At 29.6% G+C, this 23,160-nt stretch overlaps 1 protein-coding gene across 1 annotated transcript; it reads right to left on the reverse strand.

The window, feature by feature from the left end:
* Positions 1-2,566: 2,566 nt before the first annotated feature.
* On the reverse strand, positions 2,567-6,560 carry LOC109802051 (LRR receptor-like serine/threonine-protein kinase RPK2). The gene has a single exon (XM_083073084.1). The coding sequence runs from the start codon at positions 6,312-6,314 to the stop codon at positions 2,898-2,900; it is 3,417 nt and encodes a 1,138-aa protein (XP_082929210.1). The 5' UTR covers positions 6,315-6,560; the 3' UTR covers positions 2,567-2,897.
* Between the last annotated feature and the right edge of the window lie 16,600 nt (positions 6,561-23,160).

Consider the following 23,160-nt stretch of genomic DNA (forward strand, 5'->3'; position numbering starts at 1 on the left):
TATTATAATATGTTATTAAATATATTAATCTTTCTATAAATAATATTAATTTAATTATTTATTCAAATTAAAACTAGAACACTGTATTTTTTTATAAAAAAATGTTTTTCATAATAGAAAAATGATTGATAAGTGAATTAATTATGAAAATAAAATAGTATATATATATATATATTAGAATTTTTTTATGTATTATAAAATAAAATAAATTCGGGAACTTTTAAGTGTGTTTATATCTCATCTTTCAATTGTTAAATTTTTATTCTTTTTTATTCACTTTATTTTATAATATATAAATATAAAAAATTCAGTATATATATATATATATATTATTCTAATAAAAAATAGAATATCAAAGATAAAAAAAATTACAATTGAAAGATATTTTTCGCAATAGAAAAATAAGAAATAATTTATATAATAAAATTAATTATGAAAATAAAATATAAATATTGAAAAATTAGAAACTATTTTTATTTATTAATTTTATAAAAAATAGATGAATGAGGGAAAAAATTGATAATTAGAAAAGAGATATAACATATAATCATTTGTATTTTATATAAGGAGGTTGATATATATAATATTAAATACTAAAATTTTAATATTTATCATCATATTCATAATATTAATTTAATTATTTATTTAATTATAAAAATAATCAAGTCATAATTACTTAACTAAAATATAATTATGATAATATTTAGAAATTAAAGTGACATTGAATTTCGATTTTAAAAAGTGAAGTAACATTATGTTACAATTTTAGAAATTAAAGAGATAGTGTTATTGTAAAAGTTTCCTACTGTCATGAGGTAAAAATGTTTCCTTTTTTAGGACACGTAAAAATTGAATAAAGATATAGAAAATCAATTACAATTAATTTTCATATTTAATATTAATTATATATTTAAGGTGTAGGAGTGGTTATAGGATATAATATGAATATAACATAATATTTCAATCAAGGCATCTTAAGTAAACAAAAATAAGAGTAGTCGAAAAGAATTGACAATCGATAATAAGGGCATCTCCAATAGAAGCAACTCATTTGAGTTGCTTCATACATTGAAAAATGAAAAAAGTGGTTCTTAGTGTGTCATACCAGCATTAAGCAACTCAAACACAAATTTACTTCAATAGTAAGAAACTTTAAGAAATTCAATTTTTTGAATTTTTTTTCTAATCATTTATGAACCAAATTTAAATTTTTATTAAAAAGGATAATTGCACTACAATGAAAGAAAATAAATTACAAGAAAAAATACACAATAAGTAGATATTAAAAATAAAATAAAACAATAATAAATACATAAATATTATACGAAATTAATTTTCATCATTATTATTTTCGAAACGTTTCTAAATATATTTAATAAGATTTGCTTAAAATCTGGTAAGGAACGGTTGTTTGAGGAAACAATTCTCTCTCTTCTTCAAGTTTGCTTCCTCAAGCAACTCATGTTGCCACGTCAAAGTCCTCCAATAGTAAGAAACCGGTACTTGAGTTACTTCATAAGACAAACAATTCTTTTTGGAGTTGCTCTAAAGAGTAACGATGAAGTCTCCCTTAAAAAATGAGACAAATTTCTGTAAGATAAAGTCTCACCAACTCTGATCTACTTTGGCACCTAATTATGTATTATCTCATCATCAAAAAAGTCTATGAAAATAAACTCATAAAAATCCAACTCATAATAAACCTTTGATATTCGACCAAAACCTTTTATAATTATTTTATGATTGAGTGAGTGTGTCAAAAGTATTGCAATAAATTAAACTCATCTTTATCGCAAAAGGCTATAAAAAAAATGTACACGTAATTGAATAAATAAATATTGATCTAATGGTTAAAGAGTTATCAGGATTTGATCATTTGTGAACATACGACTCCAGCTTTTAGAGCTCGAGACCCTATTAGCGAGATTCTTATCAAAGATTGACGAGATTCGTTTATTGCGGCTAAAAGATTGATATTTTAGTAAATCAGATTTTCATTTTGAATCTCAATTATAAGAATAAACCATAAATATTTGTCCAAAAAAACAATAAAACTTACATGCATGGGCTATAATGATATCCCATTAATAAAACAGTGGAATTAAATGGAAAATTTTTTATTTTTTGTTGTCAATGTGATAGTACTTTTTTTAAGGCTAATTTTGTAATATACAGATAAATTATAATATGATGATGATGCCACATCATAGTTTAATGTAAAAAGTAAAAACTTAGTTCAAAGAAGAAAATATATTAAGAAACAATGTTTACCATTAAAAAGGCCTTAAAGTTATTATATTATATTTATTAATTCTTTTACACTTAAATCTAGTATTTTTGGAAAATCCCATCAGCTCACGTAATCTGCCATAGATTATAGATGCAGTTAAAATTAATAGTTAGTGGTTTAAACAGTATATACAGGGTAATAAATAAACTCAAACCTCGTTACCACCATTATACCCAAAAATACACACTGCTTGCAGGGACTAGTAGACATTTTTTTTCTTCAAAAACATCATCAACCAAATAAAATAAAACATCACCAGGAGAAAGCAATAAAGACTTCTTTCCGAAAACTTGATTCTATTCTATGATTTTATTGAACAAATCAAACTGGAATAGACAAGTATGGCATTGGACATCAAATTCTCTGCATTCTTCTGCAGAAACATCACCAAGCCCCCTAACCTAATCAGGAAAGGAGCATCGAAAATTGGGGGCACAACTATATTACAATGTACAGGGAAGGAGGGGGAAGGGGATTAAGTACAATTTCCAACTCAACCTAAGAGCAGTCCCACAAAAAAGGACTCGATGCTAAATCACAAATTACAATATTTCTAAGATTACTATGTCAATCAAACTATCACAGCCTCATCAGGATGATCGAATGGCTAGCATGATGGGGGTTGAAGTTGCTTCAGCCGCCGCACAACATGTTTCATTGAAGGTCTGGTTGAGAGAGAGTCAACCGTGCAACCAACAGCCAAGTGTAGGACCTCTACCAAATCATCTTCAGGTCCAGCATCCCATAAGCCGGCGGCGAAGAAGTCCTTTGCCTGGCCTTGTCGCAGTAGCATGCATGCCCATGCTACTATGTTAAAGCCATTCCCAAATGAAGAAAATGAAGGATCCAATGCCTTCTTGTCTGAGAGCAACTCCAGAAGCACTACACCATAGCTATACACATCAGCCTTGTCGGAAACACGACAAGTCATGGCATATTCAGGAGCAACATAGCCAAATGTTCCTGCTACGCCAGTGGTAGCATGAGTTTCTGAGGTTCCCAGAAGTCTAGCCAATCCAAAGTCAGATAGATAAGCATTATAATCATCATCTAGCAAGATATTACTGGGCTTGACATCACGATGAAGAACACGAGGTACACACTGATCGTGCAGGTATGCAAGTGCACGAGCTATATCCAATGCAATCTTGTGAAGAATCCTCCAATCCACAGCCCTGGAGGACCTCTCTTGAATAAACTTCTCCAGATTACCACCTGGCAAATAGTTGTATATGAGAAACATCTCTGTCTCACTGGCATGATAACCAATCAAAGTGACGAGATTTGGATGGCGAAGCCTTCCGAGGGTCTTAATCTCTGCATGGAATTGTTGAACACCCTGGAATCGTCCAACTGCAAGACGTTTTATTGCCACTAGGTTTCCAGGTACTATCTCAGCCTTATAGGTTGCTCCAAATCCCCCATTCCCAATGCAGTTGCCAGCATTGAAATTTCCTGTGGCACGGACAACATTTTCAAATGTCAATGGAACCCCAATATCAGTAAACACTGTAACTTCTTTTCTTGTAGACCCAACAACCCTGGACTTAGGGTTCCACTTCCGTGTATAAATAAAAAGGATGATCAGGGCTAGAAGAACAGAAACAATGGCTGATGCAGAAGTTATAGATGCTATTTCAATAGAATTGAAACCATTCCCACCCTTCTTGCTCGTAGCTTCTGGTGGTGCAGCAGTATAAGAACTAGAATTATCAACCAGCCCTTGGTCTGATGATGGCACAGTTAAAGAAACTTCATTGCAAGAGCGCAAAAATGGATTCCCAACAGCACTGCTGCATTTTATTGAGTTACTATTTGAAGGCAAGGATCCAGATAAGTTATTGAACGACACATTGAATGCTGACAGTGTACTGACATTTGCCAAACCAGCAGGAATCTGTCCAGAAAGTTTGTTATTATTGAGCAAAATATCAGTCAGATCTCTTAAGTTCTCAATACCTTTTGGGATTTCACCAGTAAGAGAATTTGAAGAAAGGTCCAGGACTTGTAAAGAGTACAATTGCCCAAGGCTGGTAGGGATGGAGCCACTTAAGTTATTGTCAGCCAAAGAGAGAAACTTCAGATCCTTCAACTGGCCAAGGCTGATGGGAATCTGACCTTGTAAATGGTTCCGACTTAGGTTCAGAGAAACAAGAGAGATCATATCCCCCAAACCAGCGGGGATTGGCCCTGTAATCTGATTACCAGATGCATCCAATAATTTCAATGACCCGCACAATCTACCAAACTTGGAAGGAATCTGACCAGATAACATAGTATAACTGACATTCAAAAGCAGCGCCTTTAACCCATCACATTTCTCAAATAAATTAGTAGGAAACGGTCCTGGCAACTTGTTTTCTCCAACGAGGATTACGTAAACCAACCCCTTCCCCAGCCTGTCACGTGCTATCGGCAATGACTCCATGCCAGCAAAGTTGTTCTGGCCAAAGTTGTGAAAAACGAAACGGCCAACTTCTCCTACGGCTGACAAAAGGGGCCCTCCAAGAACCTTAGACATAAAAAAGGATTTGTATGGAAGGGCTCGATCGTCATTTTCAAACAGATTTCCGCTCCAGGAAGGAAGGGACGGACAAGCACCAATAGAGAATTCAGGAATCTTGCCAGACAATACATTCCCACTAACATCAAACACAGTCATACAAGGCACAGGAAGTTCTTTAGCCAGCTCACCAGTAAGGTTATTCGAGCTCAAATCAAGAAAATGGAGCCTCTTGCAGCTACTAATCTGATTAGGAAAATCCCCATTGAAATCATTCTGAGCCAAATTGAGCATCTCCAAGTTACCACACGTCCCCCAACTGCTCATTAAACTGCCTTCCATATTCGCCCTGGGCGCCCACAGGACTCTCAGCTTAGGAAGGCTCATAATCTCCACCGGAACCGTACCTTCGAAGTAATTAAACTCATCACTATTCATCGAAACCATCTGCTCCGCCCCCAAGTCCCTCACGGTACCATTCACATCCGGAATCGGACTGAAAAGATTAGACAAAACCAGCACAGACAACTCAGAACAATTGCCAAGCTCCCTCGGCACCGGCCCGCCAAGCGTGTTCCTCGACACATCCAACACCTCAAGATTCCTAAGCCTCCCAAGCTCACCCGGAATAACATCCTCCAACACATTGGAATACAACAAAACCGTCCTCAACTCACTACAATTCCCCAAACTCCCCGGAATCCCCCCAACAAGCAAATTGCCAGACAAATCAAGATGCTCCAACCTCCCACCACAATGTTCTCCGATCTCCGAAGGAATAGCCCCACCCAGCAAGTTAAAAGATAAATACACCGCTCGCAACCTCCCCACAAAACTCGGAACAGACCCGTTAATCCCATTCCCAGCCAAATTCAAAACCTCCAAACTCTTAACACTAGACCACGAACTCGGAATCTCGCCAACAACCCTATTAAACCCTAGATTAAGAACCCTCAGATTTTTCAACTTCACAGGGAGAACCCCACTTATCAAATTCCCCTCGAGATCAAGCACCTCCAGCTTCTCCATGGCCCAAATTTCCTCCGGAACCTCGCCCTCGAGGCCGTTGAAGGGAAGGGACAAAACCCTAAGCTCGGTGAGTTTACCTAAAAGAGGGGAAACTTTCCCGAACAATGCACCACCCAAACCCTCGCAGCTCCTTCTGATTCCGAACCCGTAGAGGGGAAATTCAGCAAAATCGGAGCACAGGGGAGGGGGTTTCCGGTTACCTCCGTTTCCGGTGACGTTGATCGCCACGACGCGGCGGCGCGCGGCGGAGTCGTCGCAGAGCACGCCGGACCACTCGCAGTGGTTGGGAGTGGAAGGCTGCCACGTGGCAAGCAGGCCCGAAGGGTCGGAGAGCGAGTGCTTGAGCTGGAGGAGCACTGATTTGTCGGAATCCGAGGAAACGACGCCGTCGAGCGAAAGGAAGAGGAGAAGCAAAGAGAGTGTGCATAGCCGCAGGAGCGTCATGGGCTTGTGGTGGAACCTCCATTTGATGACTGAGGAAGAAGAAAACATCGCAGAGAGCTTGTGAGAACCCTTTCAGTTGCAGCGAGCGAAACGAAAGGGTTTTCGGAAAACCCTAACCCTAATTTTCGCTGCTTGTGAAATTGGGGAAAAAATTATCAGAGAGAGAGAAGCGGTGAAGAGAGAAAAGATTGAGGTGGCTGGTTTCTTTTTCAGAATACGCGTTTTTCTTCTTCCATTCTCTTCTTTTTCTTTTTTTTTCTCTCTCTCTCTTTTATTTTATGTTGGGGATGGAAAAGAAGGTTTTGTGATTTTATTTAATGGAAAAGATGTAAGAAAATATTTTAATTTGCTTCATTTATGGCATTAATTGGGAGTAAATGTTCTTCATAAATGTTTTAGGCTTTTTAATACAATGAGTTATGAAAGTATCCACTATCCAGTAGTAACTGTTAAGTACAGTTAATAGTCAATGCGTATATTAAGTTCATTAGTCAAAGTAATAATAAGCATAATATTTTTGCTATGTTTAAAACATTTTTTAAATTTTTATAATTTTACTTTAATTTTTATTTTATTTTATAATTTAAAATAATTTTTTTAGCCTTTATATTTATTATTTTTTAATCTTATTAATTTTTATTGTCTGATGTCAAGGTCACTAAAAAAATTCTTAATAATAATAATTTAAAATAATTCTTAATAAAATAAATTTAATATTAAATATATAATATTAAATTAATATATTTATCACGTCAATATAAAAAATATAATATTATAAAAAAAATAAGAACAAAACTCTATCTTAAATTATAAGAATTAAAAATATAAATATAAAAAATTTAAAATATTTTAAATTATAGAAATAAAAAGTAAATTAAATAAAACTACATATATAAAAAAGGTATCATTAACTTTTTTATTATTACTTGCGGTAGTATTTTGGTATTTAAATATAACTTATATATCAAGGTTTTATATTTTACTTATTTTTCCTTTTTTATTTCTTAATTAAAAATATTAATTATTTTTTATGTAACTTTTAAAGTAATCTATAATTATTATAAAGGAAATATAGGAGATATAATTGTTTTTTTATCTCTATTTTTTAATGGAACATTATATTTCTATATATAAAAAAAATCTTAAATTATTTTTAAATAATTATAACAACTTTCTAATATTTTATTAGTAAATAATTATTAGAATTATTAAAGTCAATATGTTTAATAATTGAACCATAACTGGTATGATTGCTACTGCAATGTAGAAGGTAAAATTTTGTTTTATATGATTGAAACTTGTAATATATAAACAGTTTAGAATATTAAATTATATAATAATTTAAATTTATAAAATAAATAATTTTATTATATAATTTATATTTTTAATTTATAATAAATAAGTTATATTTTAATATGAATTATTTTAACAACTAATAATTTAATTTAAAAATAAAAATAATAGATTAAAATAGAAAAGAGATTTGTAAAAAGTCTTAAAATACTCTTGTTAAAAAAAAACTAAATATGTTTCGTTAAATAATAATTCCAAAAAACAATGCACTCTTGTTTTAGTTGATTAATTTGATTTACATATATAATAAAAGATATAAAAATAATAATACATGTTCTTTTTTCTTTTATTTGGTAAAAACACTAAAAAGAGTTATAAATAATTGTTTAGTTTTAAATAAATTGGGTTTTCATATTTTATATACTTTTTCATTATGACTTGTTAATTTTTATTTATATGGTGAGAAGATTCTTTCTACATATAAATTAAAAAAAATATTTTGAACGAAAGTGTTATTTAAAAAGTGTTAATGAAAAATATACTTTTTCATTGTAACTTGTTAATTAAAAAGTGTTATTTTAGATTTTTCAACAAATAACATTTTATTTAATTAACTGTATATTTTTAGTGGACTTTTCGCTTTTTTTTTAATTATATATTTTTTTATTCACAATACTCAAAAATATTTCTTTAAGAAAATTAAGCTTTTTTTTGGTGTCGTTAAGAAAATTAAATTTAATACTACCCATATTAATAATTTATTAATTATAAATTATATCTTTAAACATAGGTTAATATAAGTTACAAATAAATATTTCTATTGATAATTTTTTTTTACAGAATTTGATGGTTTAAAAAATGGTATAAATATTTGGTACATTGAATAATTGAAATATAAAATAATTAAATATTATTTAAAAATGGTATAACTTAAATATTTTTATGAACAATTGAACGTATCATATTTATTAGTAGACACAGTTAGTGAGCTACTCATTAAACATTTCATTGACCAAATTAAAAAAAAAGATATTATAATATATTAATTATATATTTTAAGAGTTTAATGTAATTTTAAGAGTTTAGGGATAAAAGTTGTAGACACTGAAATTTGTGAATTTTATGGATGTAAAACATGTTCTGAGTAATTATAACTTGTATGATTGATTGGGTTATGTTTGTTTCAAGATTTTGTTCCAATGTGGATGTGTTTGGGTGTTGGATCGCACGCGGCACCGAGCTTAGGTGCTCGATGTTGGGCGTGCATGAAGGCATTGTCCATACTAGTTGGCACTAGGTGGGAAAATGTCCACACCAAGCACAAGAGGATTATGGTGCTCCCTACCTCAACTTAAAGCCAAGCGCAACTTTAGGAAGTCGGCCGCAAGAGAGTCTGGGTGCTCTTTGTCTTGGCTTAAAGTCGAGTGTGGGTTTCCAAGCCCAATGCGAATTGTCAGGAGACCCTCTTTGATGTTTTAAAATGATGTCATTATGATGTTTATGATTGATTATATAACGAGGAATGTAAACATATATATATATATATATATATATATATATATATATATATATATATCCATGATGAATGATGATTTTTATGTTAATGGATGACATTTGGCGTGGATGAATATAGATGTTGGTGAAATGATGAATCATAAGATGTTCATTATGTATTGATGTAAAAGCATTTGCTTGGTGGTGACATACATGATATTTGCATGATTTTGTGATTCTAGTGGGAATCTGTTGGTGTCTTGGTGGGAACACTTATGTGTTAGTAGCCTAGGGTTAGCTCGAGACTTTGGTACCAACTGTATGTTCTTGATGATGATGATTAGGTACCCCATGCATTTAGATGTAAGTGTACATCGCATTGCATTTCTATATATGTGTTTGTGAATGGAATGGTTGGTATTTATAAGTGAAGTTGAAATATGAAATGTTTGATATTATAGTTGAAGTATGAATTGTTGTTATTATATTTCAAGTATTAATTATTGTTATCGTATTTGTTTATTATGAAGGGATGAGATGTCGAGAGTTGCGGTCCATTCCCTATAAAGTGAGATTGTTCTCTCTCCCTGTTTGTTGTTAACATGTCTTTTGTATGTTTTGCAGACAATATTCCTCAATTTTGGGAGGAGCAGGAAGAGATCTAGGTGTGTATGTGGAGACTCTGATGTTAATGTGACACTGGATATTTAGAATAGTTAGGAAATTATGTTAACTGTTTTTGTTTTAGTTCAAGTACATTAAATATGTAATTGTTATTTAATTTTCAGATTACCTAATTATTTTCTTTATGACTTTAAATGAGGATGATTTCAAAATTTACAAGTTACATATATATTTAATTGATATCTCTCTTGAGGGTAGATGAGTGTCACACATATACTAATAAGTTATAAATAAATATACTTTTTTGACATATACAAATAAATATTTTTATTGATAAAACACTGAATATATTAAAATATATAATCTTTATAATGATATATAAAAATTATTAATAAAATATATTTAACTCATGGATAAGCATTAAAAAAATGATATTTATTGAGGTTACTCATTGCTGTAAAATAAAAAAGTAACTTACATTATTGAATTAATTTTCAACATATATTAGAATACATTACCTATATATTTTAAAGAGTTTGATGAATATAAAAAAAATGACTTTATCATTCAATTAAAAATCAGTGTTGCTGTAATTTTCAATGTAATTATATTGTAAAAATTAATAAACTTAACAGGGTGATTTGTAATAGGATAATAATGTAAAAAAATAATTAGTACATATTTTTTTTAATTCTATTTTATGCACTTAAAAGTAATACTTTTTTTTAAAGTTTTAAGTACATTAAGTTTTTATATTTTATTTAATTTCTTAATTATTATGGTTTGAATATAGTAATTAATAAAGTCAAACAATGAACTGAATTTTTTCCTTAATGTGTATTTTAAAGACATTGATGTTCGATCTGTAAAAAAAAAAAAAAAAAAAAAAAAGATATTGATGGTATGTTATTGAATAAAGGTAAAATCCACATAATTTTGTAAATTCACTAAATATTTGTAGGTAATAAAATGTTTTTTTTCCAATGTGTACATGTATTCTTATATATGTGCTTTTTTCCCATTTAGTATTTTTTTCTTAGACATATGTTAATAAATTACAAAAAAAATTGAAAAACAAAATGATTAATAAAATATATTTAATTGACTTACCATGTATTCATGAATATGTATTAAAAATATATTTTATAGTAGACGCGAGTGATACGTTCGCGAGTTACTCATTAAATATTTCATTGGCTAAGTATTCAATATTAATCATTTATAATATATCTTTAAGAGTTTAACAATTTTACATAAATAGTTCACACTATCAATTAATTAAATATTGATTTTAATGTGATTTTTAGAGTTATTAACTACAGTGTCAATAAAATTATCATATAATATATTTTGTGATGGGATGTTAATGTATAAAAAATACTACATTTCCTTTTTAAAAACATATAATAATTTATACAACATTTTTTTTCATTTACTAGTCTTTATTTTTCAAATCTGGTATTTTATTTTTAAAAATTAAAATTCATAAATAATAGTATGATAGATGAATGTAAAATAATTAATGAATGAATGCCTGAATTCAAAATTCATTAGTAACACCATTAAAATCCATTATATCTAATAATAAATGTATATTTAAAATTCACTAAGTATTCAATTTGTCACCAATTAATATAAGTCATTCATTAAATAAATAAAGGTTTTTAGTTTCGGTAAAAAAAAATGGTTTTTAGTTTGGGTTAGAAAGAATACAACAAAACTTATTTATTTTATATTCTCTTTGGACTAATTGATAAGAAAATTTTAAGTATCTAATGCGCTAATTAAGAAAACTAGTTAATTTCTACTAATTTTATTAATGTTTTTTTTCCCATAATAAGTGTGAAAAAAATATTCAAAATAAAAGTTATGTTCATTTTTAATGAAGTATTAATTAATTATTTTTCATTTATATTTCTAATAATATTATGTAAAAAGTGATTGTTGTGTTCACATAATTTTTAATAAAAAAAATTAATTATAAGATTAGTTTTATAAAATTATTATTATTATATTTATTTATTTATTAACTTTTCTTGGTATTCATAAAACACTTATTATAGGATGGAATTAAAGAGCACTATCTCTCTTCTTTATTTTAAGAGAGATTTCAAGGAGTATCATTTAATGGGGTGATAAAATAGTAATACGTTACGTATTAAATATTTCATTGACTAAATTTTCAACATTTATTATTATGTATGATATCCTATATTTTTATTTATAATATCTAAAATAGAATAATTATTTATTTCTTTATATTAGACTCAATTTATATATTTTTTATTAATTATTTTTAAACTAAAATATTCCTAATTAAAGTATTCTCTTAATGTGGTAAAATATTTTAATTATAATTTTATTTTTAAGAACATGTACTATAATTAGTTAGGAAAAATATGAGTATTAATTAAGTCAAAAAAATAATATAAAATATGTACTTTAATTAATTATAAGATATACATGAGTATTAATTAGAAAAGAGAAATAATATAATAATAATTTAAGAAAAAATATATAAACATGATAAATTTATTTTTATCGAATATTAAATAATTCGATTTTATATATAAAAATGAATGTAATATTATATACTCTCTTCATCCCACAATGACCACATTTTAAGATTTTTATACATAAATTAAGAATAATAACAATAAATATAATACTTTTTTATACAATCTTATTAAAATAGTCTAACCTCTAAAAACATGCATTACTTTTTGTTGAATAATCTATAAAAAAGAAAATTATTAAAAAATTAATTAATACAACATTGAAAAGTAGAAACATCATTTATTTTTGGACATTTTACAAATATTGCAATTGCCATTGTGAAACAAAAGTACATTTACGTAACTTAAAAGCTAATAAATATTTTTTCTATCTCAAAATGACTCCAATTTAAAGTTTTTACACATAGATTAAAAATATTAATAACACATTACTACAACAGTTTTACTATCACAATAAATACAATATTATTAATTGTTGTAGTTGAAGAAATTATGAGGAGAAAAATTTTTAAAAAAATTAATATTACATTAAAAACTAAAAACATCCGTCATTCTAAAACATTTTTCAAATACCAATATGGAGGGAGTAATTTTAAGTTTTAAATGCGTTAAAACGTTTTGTCAAATAATAATGTCAAATAATAAACTTTTAAAGCATTTAAACGTTTTGAATAAAATCTTAAAAACTACGCTCTTCGAACCATAATTATTTCATGTTTGAAGTTTTCACACATGTTTTAGAAAATATGTAATACTAATATTATAAGTGTAAAACATTCTTATTTAATATCTTTAATAAAAACTGGTAAGAATAACAGTTGTTAATAAAGATATATGTGAAGAAAGTTAATCAATATTATTTGAAATGTATAAAAAAAAATTGAAACAAAAGAAAAGGTCTAAAATACTAATAAAAAGGACGAGAGAGAGTAAAAACTTATGAATCTTTATTTATTTAATGAATTATATTAATTGATGATCATTTAATATATAGTAGAATTTAAATGCACACTTATTATTAAATATACTGAATTTAATGTATCATTTATGAGTATTTGAATTCATACATTCATTTATCAATTATTTTGCATCCATTCATTCCTTAACAAATAAATTGAATTTAATATAAAAAAAATGTTATATTTGTTTCGGGGATTGGATTGGGCAGTGGCGTGTCGTTAGAGACCTAGAAACTAGAAAGGGTGAAGAAACGAAGAACGCACATAATAAAATAGATGGTTCTTTGGAGGTTATTAGGTTTAACGGAATATACATAAAGTTGTACAGGTGGCTGGCCCAAACCACCCCATGTGGGCTAAATATTCCAAAATGTAGGCTCGTGATAAACACACCTCCACTCTCCTATAAGCACACCCCCTTTTAAAAATATATATATATAAAATATCTAAATTACCCTTAAAAAAAAAAATTCCTAAATTTACACCCCTCCTTCCTCGCATCCCCTTCCTCACACCCCCTTCCCCGCAAGCAGAACGGGCCGTACTGCAAGCAGAACGGCCCGTACTGCTTGCAATACGGCCCGTTCTGTTTTCAGTGCTGGCCGTTCTGCAGCAAAACGGGCCGTACTGTTTTCAGTACGCCTCGTTCTGCAAGCAGTACGTCACGTTCTTCAATCAGTACGGCCCGTTCTGCAAGCAGTACAGGCCGTTCTGCTTGCAGCAAGGGCCGTTCTGCTTGCAGCAAGGGCCGTTCTGGGGCCGTTCTGTTGCAGTACAGGCCACCGCGTCACTTTTAAAATGGCTACCTTATGACTGATTTTAAAACCCCGATTTTAAAAGTTATTTTTGTACTAATCTTTCTTTTCATAGAACAAGTAAGAGTCTTTCTCATACAAAATCACTTGCCGACATTGCGCACCCCTCTTCTTTCTCTTTCTGGCACTCCTCTTCTTCTTCTTCTTACTGTTACGAAAAGTTCTTTCCGGAATTATATAAAAATGTTCCGGAAAATACTTTCCATAATATTAAATTCTTATTCCGGAAAGTATTTTCCGGAAATATTTTGTTATATAATCCCAGAAAGTATTTTCCATAATATTAAAGTTACTATTACGGAAAGTTCTTTCCGGAATTATATGAACAATAATTTCTATTCTGAAAAGTACTTTCCGGAATGCTAATGACTGTAAAAGTACTTTTCGAAATGCTATGACTGTCAAAGAACCTTTCTTATGCTGATTATGGTGGGACTAGTCCTTTTTTTCTATTCAGAATGACTGTAAAAGTATATTGCTTAATAACATTGAGCGGAAAGAGGCTTTGGGAAGAAGAGGGGTGTGAAATGTGGGGTGCGGGGAAGGAGGGTGGGGGAAGGGAGGTGTAAATTTAAGAATTTCATTTTTTTAAAGGGTAATTTAGACATTTTATATTTTTTTTTTTAAAAAGGGGGTGTGTTTATATGAGAGTGGAGGTGTGTTTATCACCAGCCCAAAATGTATTGTGGGGTTGGCTTTCTTTTTGCCTTCCAGATAAGCTAAAGGCCCAATGACTAGTGGCTTTTAATTTATTATTACTATTATTATGTACTAAAGAAATTAATCAAAGTAAATTAGTAGGGTTACATTATCATCCATTCATCTAATTGTAATGACTTAACATGTCTTTACACTTTATAACTCAATAATTATAATAGTGAAAAACATAAATCTAATTACTTAGAGTTAATATGTAAATAAAAATAATCCATGGATATACATGTAGCAATAAATATATGTATAGAAAGTTCATCAACAACTGAGACAATAGAGTAAATCTCTCAATGAGACTACATCTATAATTGTACATGTATATAAATATAGTAATCTAGAACTAAAAGTATAAACTTAGATTGTTGGTCAAGTAACTGTCACAAAACTAACTACACTAGGGCAATACTGTCATCTTCTAACATAACTCTCAAAACTAACTCATCCTCCTACTTAATCTTGCCCTGCTCGCATAACAAGTATAATCATATCCTTTTAGGTAAGCTCATTTTGGAGTGGGGATTAGGGATTAAAGCAAAGGAGATTGTGAAATACACAAGGAAACAAACCTTTTAAGATTGGGTATTTAAGAATTGACTTTGTATGACCAATTTTATATACTACATACAAAATTGGTTCTTAAATAACCAATCTTAAAAGTAGTATTAGATAAACCTTTTAAAATCGATTAAAGGTTAATCAATTTTAAAAAAACACATTTAAAATGGTTAAATTTTAATCAATTTTAAAAGTGATGGCATTATTTACAAAAATGTTATCATGAATGTTATCATATTACTTTTAAAATTGGTTTCCTCTTAACCAATTTTAAAAGTAATTTTTGTACTAATGAATATTGAATTTATGTTTTGTAAAAAGATGACCAACTATTTGGAATTAATTACATTTAAAAAGTCTAAATAACAACATAATGTGCATCATGAACAAAGAATCCACATGATTGCTTCCAAGACCAATTTTCATTCTTGAAACCCCTATTTCCATTGCTACTACTTCACCCCTAATGTGTTAGACATTACCCATGTAATCCTTTGGGTTTAACATCTATCTTGAAAGAGAATAAAAGAACCTACTTAAAGGATTATTCTAAAGAGAGTGTGGTCTATTATTTCTATACCTAATCCACACCCTTAAACTGCACTTTCATTGTATCCACAATGATTTTAAAGAAAAAGTATTATATTTTTAACGGCTAACTACACAAAAAAATACATTAACACATTATTTTTTTTTCTTTTTATGAACTTAAGTGAAAAAGGTGTCATACACTAACAAAATACATGATAATTGCATAAAATTATTTTAAATTGTAATAAGATGTATGCATTAACATGTGACGACTTCCTTTTTATTGACCAAAGAAAGATGTTACACTATATATTGCATAACAATTTCTCAAATGCTCGAGTAAGAAGAAACATGAGACACATTTACTATTAATACATGTGACTTAATTTTTGTATTGTGTTTGTCTTGTCTCTTGTATTACATAGCACGTGATAAATTCACCTTTAAATGACAATTCTTAAAATGTATTGTTTTAATTAAAGATTTTTAAAATTTTTAAATTAAGTTGAAAAAAAAGGTATAATTTTGGTTGTTATTGTAATAAGATTTTTTACTTATTAATTTGAATTTTGTTTGTGAAGATCTTGTAAGAATTTTTTTCTTGAGATTCAAAATTAGCACAATTTAAAGACATAGAGATACAAAATTCTTGAGATTCAAAATTAGCACAATTTAAGAATTTTTTTCTTGAGATACAAAATTAGCACAATTAAATTTAGTTTGTTTTAATTTATTTCATCAACAATCAATAAAAACATAAGCTTGCCTTTAATAAGTTGTTTAGAGTCAATTAATTTGTCATTGATGGAGGCAAAGAGATAAACAACATATGTAATGAATTAAGGTAAACTAAATTAATAGAGTTGCCCTCATATATTATGGGTAGATTCATGGAGCCTTTTAATTGCTTAGTCGGGCTTATTATGATAGGCCAGCTATATGAGATTAACTTCACCCGATTATGGTCCATTATCATAAACAATTAATATTTTCTTCTTCCTATTTTGATGATAGCATTCCTGAAATGAAACCCGACCAAAGTGAACACATTATAGTGCAAGATCCATAGAACAATCATCTGTCTATAATTAAATTTCTATATTAACATGAGAGAAATTGTGTTAAAATATTTTAAGAGATCCGAACACAATTAATTGATAAGAATAGATCTAACTCTGACCATCCCTTACACGAGGACGGAAAAATAAGCATACAGGAATTTAAGTACACAATGTGCAAGAGATCCCAAAACATAATCAATCATCTAAAAGACACGACATAAGTCATTAACAACATAAGTATTTAATTCCATAACCACATGGTTGGATCATTCTATTCCCATAGTTGTTTCTCTTATAAATCTCCTATTGGTATATAATCTATTGTTAGGTAAAAAATGGCTGATGAATGTATTGTTAATTAACCTTGACTTATGTCCACCTTTTCGTGAATCCCAAGAACTTATATTTATATTTATATTTGTATTTATATATATACTTATTTCATTTAATAATTCATATTCTATACCAAATTTTAATAATTTAATCATTAAATTTAAAGTTTTTAATGCATAGATTAAGTCTACAAAGTTTTAAAAAAAATTGAAAATCATTTGATACTTCATTTCATTAATTCAAATCAATATATAAAATACTTTTATAATTATTCGTCAACTTGAATTAATAAAACGAAATATCAAGTAATTTTCAAATTTTTAAAAAATTTATAAATTTTATCTATGCATTAAGAACTTTAAATTCAACGGTTGAATCATTGAAATTTGATATAAAATATGAGTTATTGAACGAAATAAATCTAACTAAATTTTCTCTTAGAGTAAACATGTCTCTTCTTTTATATATATATTAAACGGAAAAAAAAACTTTTCTCTTTACATATCAATGTTTATTAAATAGCAAGACTTATTGTTTTTCTTTTATCGAAATGTCTATCCAATGGATTAAAATAAAATAAATTAATAAACATATATCAAAGGACATAATTACAAGCAATTTAAGAATAATAACTTTTAAAATAAGAATAAATAACTTATGCATCAATAATATAAAGAAAATTTATAAGATCATTCAAATACAAATTGTCATTGATTATAAAATACATGAATCAACTAGTACATAATTATTTTGACTTAATTAATTAATGATTTTGAATTCAAGTCTTAATATATGACATAAGATCTTTGTGATCCTATTGAATTTAAACAAGATTTTCTCTTATGAATGATATACATAGTTTATATAAAAAAATTTATAAATTATTATGGCAAGTTTATTTTTATAATAATAAACTTAAAAGTTACACTTACTATTTTTTATTAATTGATAATATAATTTTTTTAATATATTTTTAACATATAGAAATTAAACTCTTAAAATAAATAGTATATAAAAATTTAGTTTTATTTGATGTCACGTTCAAACTCAACGTTTCAGTGGTTTGAGAAGACGTGTACAAAACTACAAACTACTAAGCCACGAAAGGAATTGACACTATTGTTTATATAAATTTAAAAATAATAATAGAATCATTTTTATATATTATAAGAAACCTGTTCTGCTAGTTCACTCCATAATAATTAATAAACCCCCTCATGTTTTTGCATTGTTATTAAATTCATTTCGATCAAAGTACCGTATCATCTATTATGTCATTAGGTTAACTAATAAATACATAATTAAATTGTTGGTACTTGGTAGTAATAATAATAATAATAGAAACAGATGTATTATATTCAAGTCACAAGTTTAAAATTTTAGCCTTAAAACTTCATGGGCACCACCAGTTTGTACAATTAATTTCTGAATCAATCATGTGAATCTTTGGTTAAATCGGTCGATTTCAATGTTTTTTAAAGATATTACTTATCTTTAAATAATAATAAAAAATAATAATAAAGATAGTGTTTTAATAATAAAGCAAGTCAGGCTGGTTCTTCGGAGTAGTCCCGTCCCACGAAGCAGAAGCCATGGCTCTCCTAGAATCCATCCGGTGGGTGTGTGATCAAGGTTATACCCACGTCATACTAGAATTAGATTTCAAACAAGTTGATCCAAAACTCCAACATCTATTATTCAGAATATGGTCACACTCTACATAGATGTCGTTCTCTACTCAACTCTAATCCAAATCTATTGGTCAGGTTCATCCGGAGACAAGCAAATCATGTCGCTCATTCCTTAGCTAGGGCGTCAAGATATTATGCTAGCTCTCACGTTTATGATTTTATCCCAACATATATTACACCTCTTATTTTGAATGATATCAGTTAAGTTTATTCCCCTAAAAAAAAAAAATAAAGCAAGTCCAACGACGAATTTTTCTTTTTTCTCCTTTTTATTTTGCTTTAGAAATGTTGAAATTGCAAGATGCACTGTGTAACGGTCAGATGCTACGTCATCTATGCGGGAGCGTGTAGCCGATCACATAACGGATTCCATTCAGATTTGATTTCGTAAAGTAAAAGTACTTTTTTATTTATTTATTTAAATTTTAGATATTACTACTATATTATAATTTAACAATTTATATAACGTTCATGATTATATGAAATTAGATTCAATTATTTCAACGGTCATCATCTAGATGTTGCTGCAACTCCGCTGACAACAGAGTTCATTGAAAAAAAAGTCAAATCGAATTTATTAACCAAAAGAGTTGAATCAAAAAATTCTTAAAATTCTTCAAAAGGATAAAATAGAAAAGAAGTTCAATCAAATCGTGTTGTCAAGAAGTAATTTTTATTTGAAAAATGATACATCCTTCCAAAGGATTATTCGAAATATATTTTGACCCAATATATTAATTAATAATTTAAATATAAATTATTTTTTACTGTTCGGAAAATATTTCAATTATAATCTTTGGAGAAAATAACATCATTCTTTTTATTTTCACTCCTTATTTATTGTTTTATAATTTTTTAAGTATATGTAAAAAAAATTTATCCAATGTAGACTGTAGTCAAAAGAAATCATAAAAGTGAACTTTTGAATAAGTTAACAAATATATAGTTTAAAATATTACAATAAAAATTCAATAAAATGATAATATAAATAATAACGTATATACAATATAAAAACATGAACAACCGTAAATACATCATTACATCATCATCTCATCTTCAATACTAATAACCATAGTTTTAAAAACTGGATCGGTCATTGAATCGGTTAAGGTTCTGGGTCAGTGGGTCAAAGGTTGAACCGGTGGGTCACTAGTTGAACCGCATGACTCGATTTTTATTTATTTTTATTAAAAAATATTCATATTAAATATATTTTATACTTATAAATTTTAATAAATTCATATCTTATTTTAAATTTCAATTTTTCTATCTTATTTAAATTATTTTTATTTTTATTTTGTAACAAAATATAAAAAAAAAATTACATATTAAACTGTATATTAATACAAATTAAAAATATAAATAATATGTACATATATAATATGCTTACAATTGATATCACAAAATAATATATGTAATATCTACATATATATTATATTATTAAATATATAATATAAAATTAATAATATACTATAAAAGTTATTTAAGTTGTATATTATATAAACAAATACATTAGAACAAGTAATCATTGTTATATTTAATAAGAATCTTTGTTCTTCCATTAAGAGATTCAATTTTCATTATTATTTTTATGGTTTATGGTCCCTTAAAAAAATTAAAAAAAAATAAGAAAAAAAAGTGGTTGAACCGGTTTGACCCACCGGTTCACCGGTTGAACCGGAAAATTGACTGGTTCAATCCGGTTTGAAACGGGTCGACTGCATAACCGATTCAACTTAAGGTTCGGACTGGCTGGACCACCGGTTCCCGGTCCAACCGGTCCGACCGACCAGTTCGATCCGGGTTTTTAAACACTGCTAATAACATAAGAAATCACACTATAACAACATATATCAACATAACGACCTAGTTTCAACACGTCTAACACAAACAACTCATTCTACTACAACATAATACGAACTCAATATTATAGTATTTTCAACACAAATTGATCATCACAACAACACAATATTTACGACATAACAATTACATACGTCATCACCCATTTCAACTAGGAGATCTCCTACAACATAAGATGAGTTACCAAACCAACAACATAGGGCGATCTTTTTGGAGCTTGATATATCGACAACAAATTGAATATAAATTCATAACACAATAACTTGGTTTCTTAGATGTCGTCACTTAAACAAGGAAGTTTAGTGCTATTATTTGGGTAAAATAACTAGATAAGGGTCTACCACGACATTAGCTAGCTTAATTAAGTCTTCTATTAGATTAATCCATTGACTACCTCCAAATACTACGTCCCTCCAATAATCAATTAGAAACTAAGTTTTCGACTTCATACTTTATTTGATTGGTCATTTGTATTTAGCATAACTTAACCTGCCCCTTATACTGTAGTCGCTTTATACATGTGTGACTGGATCTTCCCACACACAATACCAGCAAAGTCCTAAAGGAAATTCAAGACAATTATCCACTTCAAGGGTCAACTTCCCAAAAAGGATTTTCAATAAGGTTGTGCTCTCAAAACACCATAGCACGATATCCACACAATAGAATATGCAACTTAAAAAAATCTCTCATCTAATCCTAGGCTAGTTATCACAACTCAACAACATAAAAAACTCTTACATATTCAACACAGCAACATAATCAACATACAACTCTACATCTCATAACATAATCATCACTACTCATATTCTACTTCTCAACCGTCATTCATCTCAACAACACAACAACATCATGCATATAAAAATTCCAACACAACTAAACAACTTGTTACTCATCTAAACTTTCAACTAACAACTCAATCAATAATATGCAACAATTCATTTAATCAAACAACACATTTTCTTTTAGCCATCAACACTCGGTGCCCTCTAGGCAAGAAGCTTTCTCGCCTCGTTCATGTCTGATGCTATACAACCTGTGCCTAACATGGCTAAGGCAAAGGCCCTTGAGACCTCGCGCCCGACATGGAAAAGTCCCACGCCTGACCTCATTTTAGGCATAGAGTCTTCACCTTACTTACACCCAATGTCATCTAGGTAGATATAGCTTGGCCACGCAGGACACCACTCAACTTTGGGTCTGACGTCACCAAGATAGAGACCTCCCAACATTCTCATGCCCGATTACATTCCAACTTGAGATGAGTTTCTTTCCTCATGCCCAATGCCATCGATATTGTAACGACCCGCCATGGTCTCTAAACTTAGTGGAATCGCACTACTGCTAGTGAACTAAGAGAAATATTAAGCTGGATAACTCATACATACATGTACAAATAAAAATAAATTATCTAAATTTTTGGTTATAAAATAAAATTCCATATATGTACAGTCATCCCAAAAATAATATTTCTTAGTGCCGGTCAAGCACAGACAAAATCGTTACCCAAAATGGTAACTCCAACATGAGGATCAAAACTCTCCATCTCGCAGCGGACACCTCAACTCCAAGCTAGCCCTAACCTGCTCCCATACCAAGTATGATCATCGCAGTTCCACCACATGAAAACAGAAGGGTAAGCTAGAATTCACGAATCAATCATACAAGTATAGAACTATAATCTATACTACACAATCATCCAACCATCAATCATATTCATAGAGTCTCACCATACACTCTATCCAATACTACTCATGCATAACATACAATGCACCGATCATGAAGTCAAACACTACACTTCATCATATTAATAATCATGCAATAAATGCATCTCATGGCAGATATCAATGCATATTAATCATCTAATGCGTCCTCACGCATACACCTAGGAGATCTCCACAACAATAGAGCTGTATAAGTGACATTCCATCCTACCGAAACCACCCCAACCGTTTTCACGCCCAATGCGCCCGCTCGGTCACAGCTAAACAGGATATATAATCCTCACTCGGGTTTACTCGGATGATGTCACTTACACAATTGGAAGTCCAGATCCACCGTCAGGTATAGCACAGCTGGGTACGGGCTTACCACGACCTTGGCATGCATTAACCAAGTCAATTGTGGAGTTCGCCCATCGACTATCCGCAAGGATCCACGCACCTTCCCGAGTACTTGGTTAAGGGAATAACCCTCGACCTCATACCCCGCTCCAACACTAGCTAAGGACTTAGAGGAGACTCACCCAACCCAGTGGCCTATCTGAGCACGACTCTCCCAAATCCAGTGGCCTCCCAGAGCACCACTCTCATATATCAGTGGTCTATCCAAGCACCACTCTCAAGAGACTCTATGTGAGCTCTTCCAGTTCGAAAATATTTTTCCTCTCCTCAAGTCCTAGGCTAGACTCATGCCATAAGGCATCACATGCAATCATGCATCATACAT

The sequence above is a fragment of the Cajanus cajan genome, chromosome 4, assembly GCF_000230855.2.
Source record: "Cajanus cajan strain Asha chromosome 4, NIPB_CcT2T_4, whole genome shotgun sequence".
NCBI lineage: Eukaryota > Viridiplantae > Streptophyta > Magnoliopsida > Fabales > Fabaceae > Cajanus > Cajanus cajan.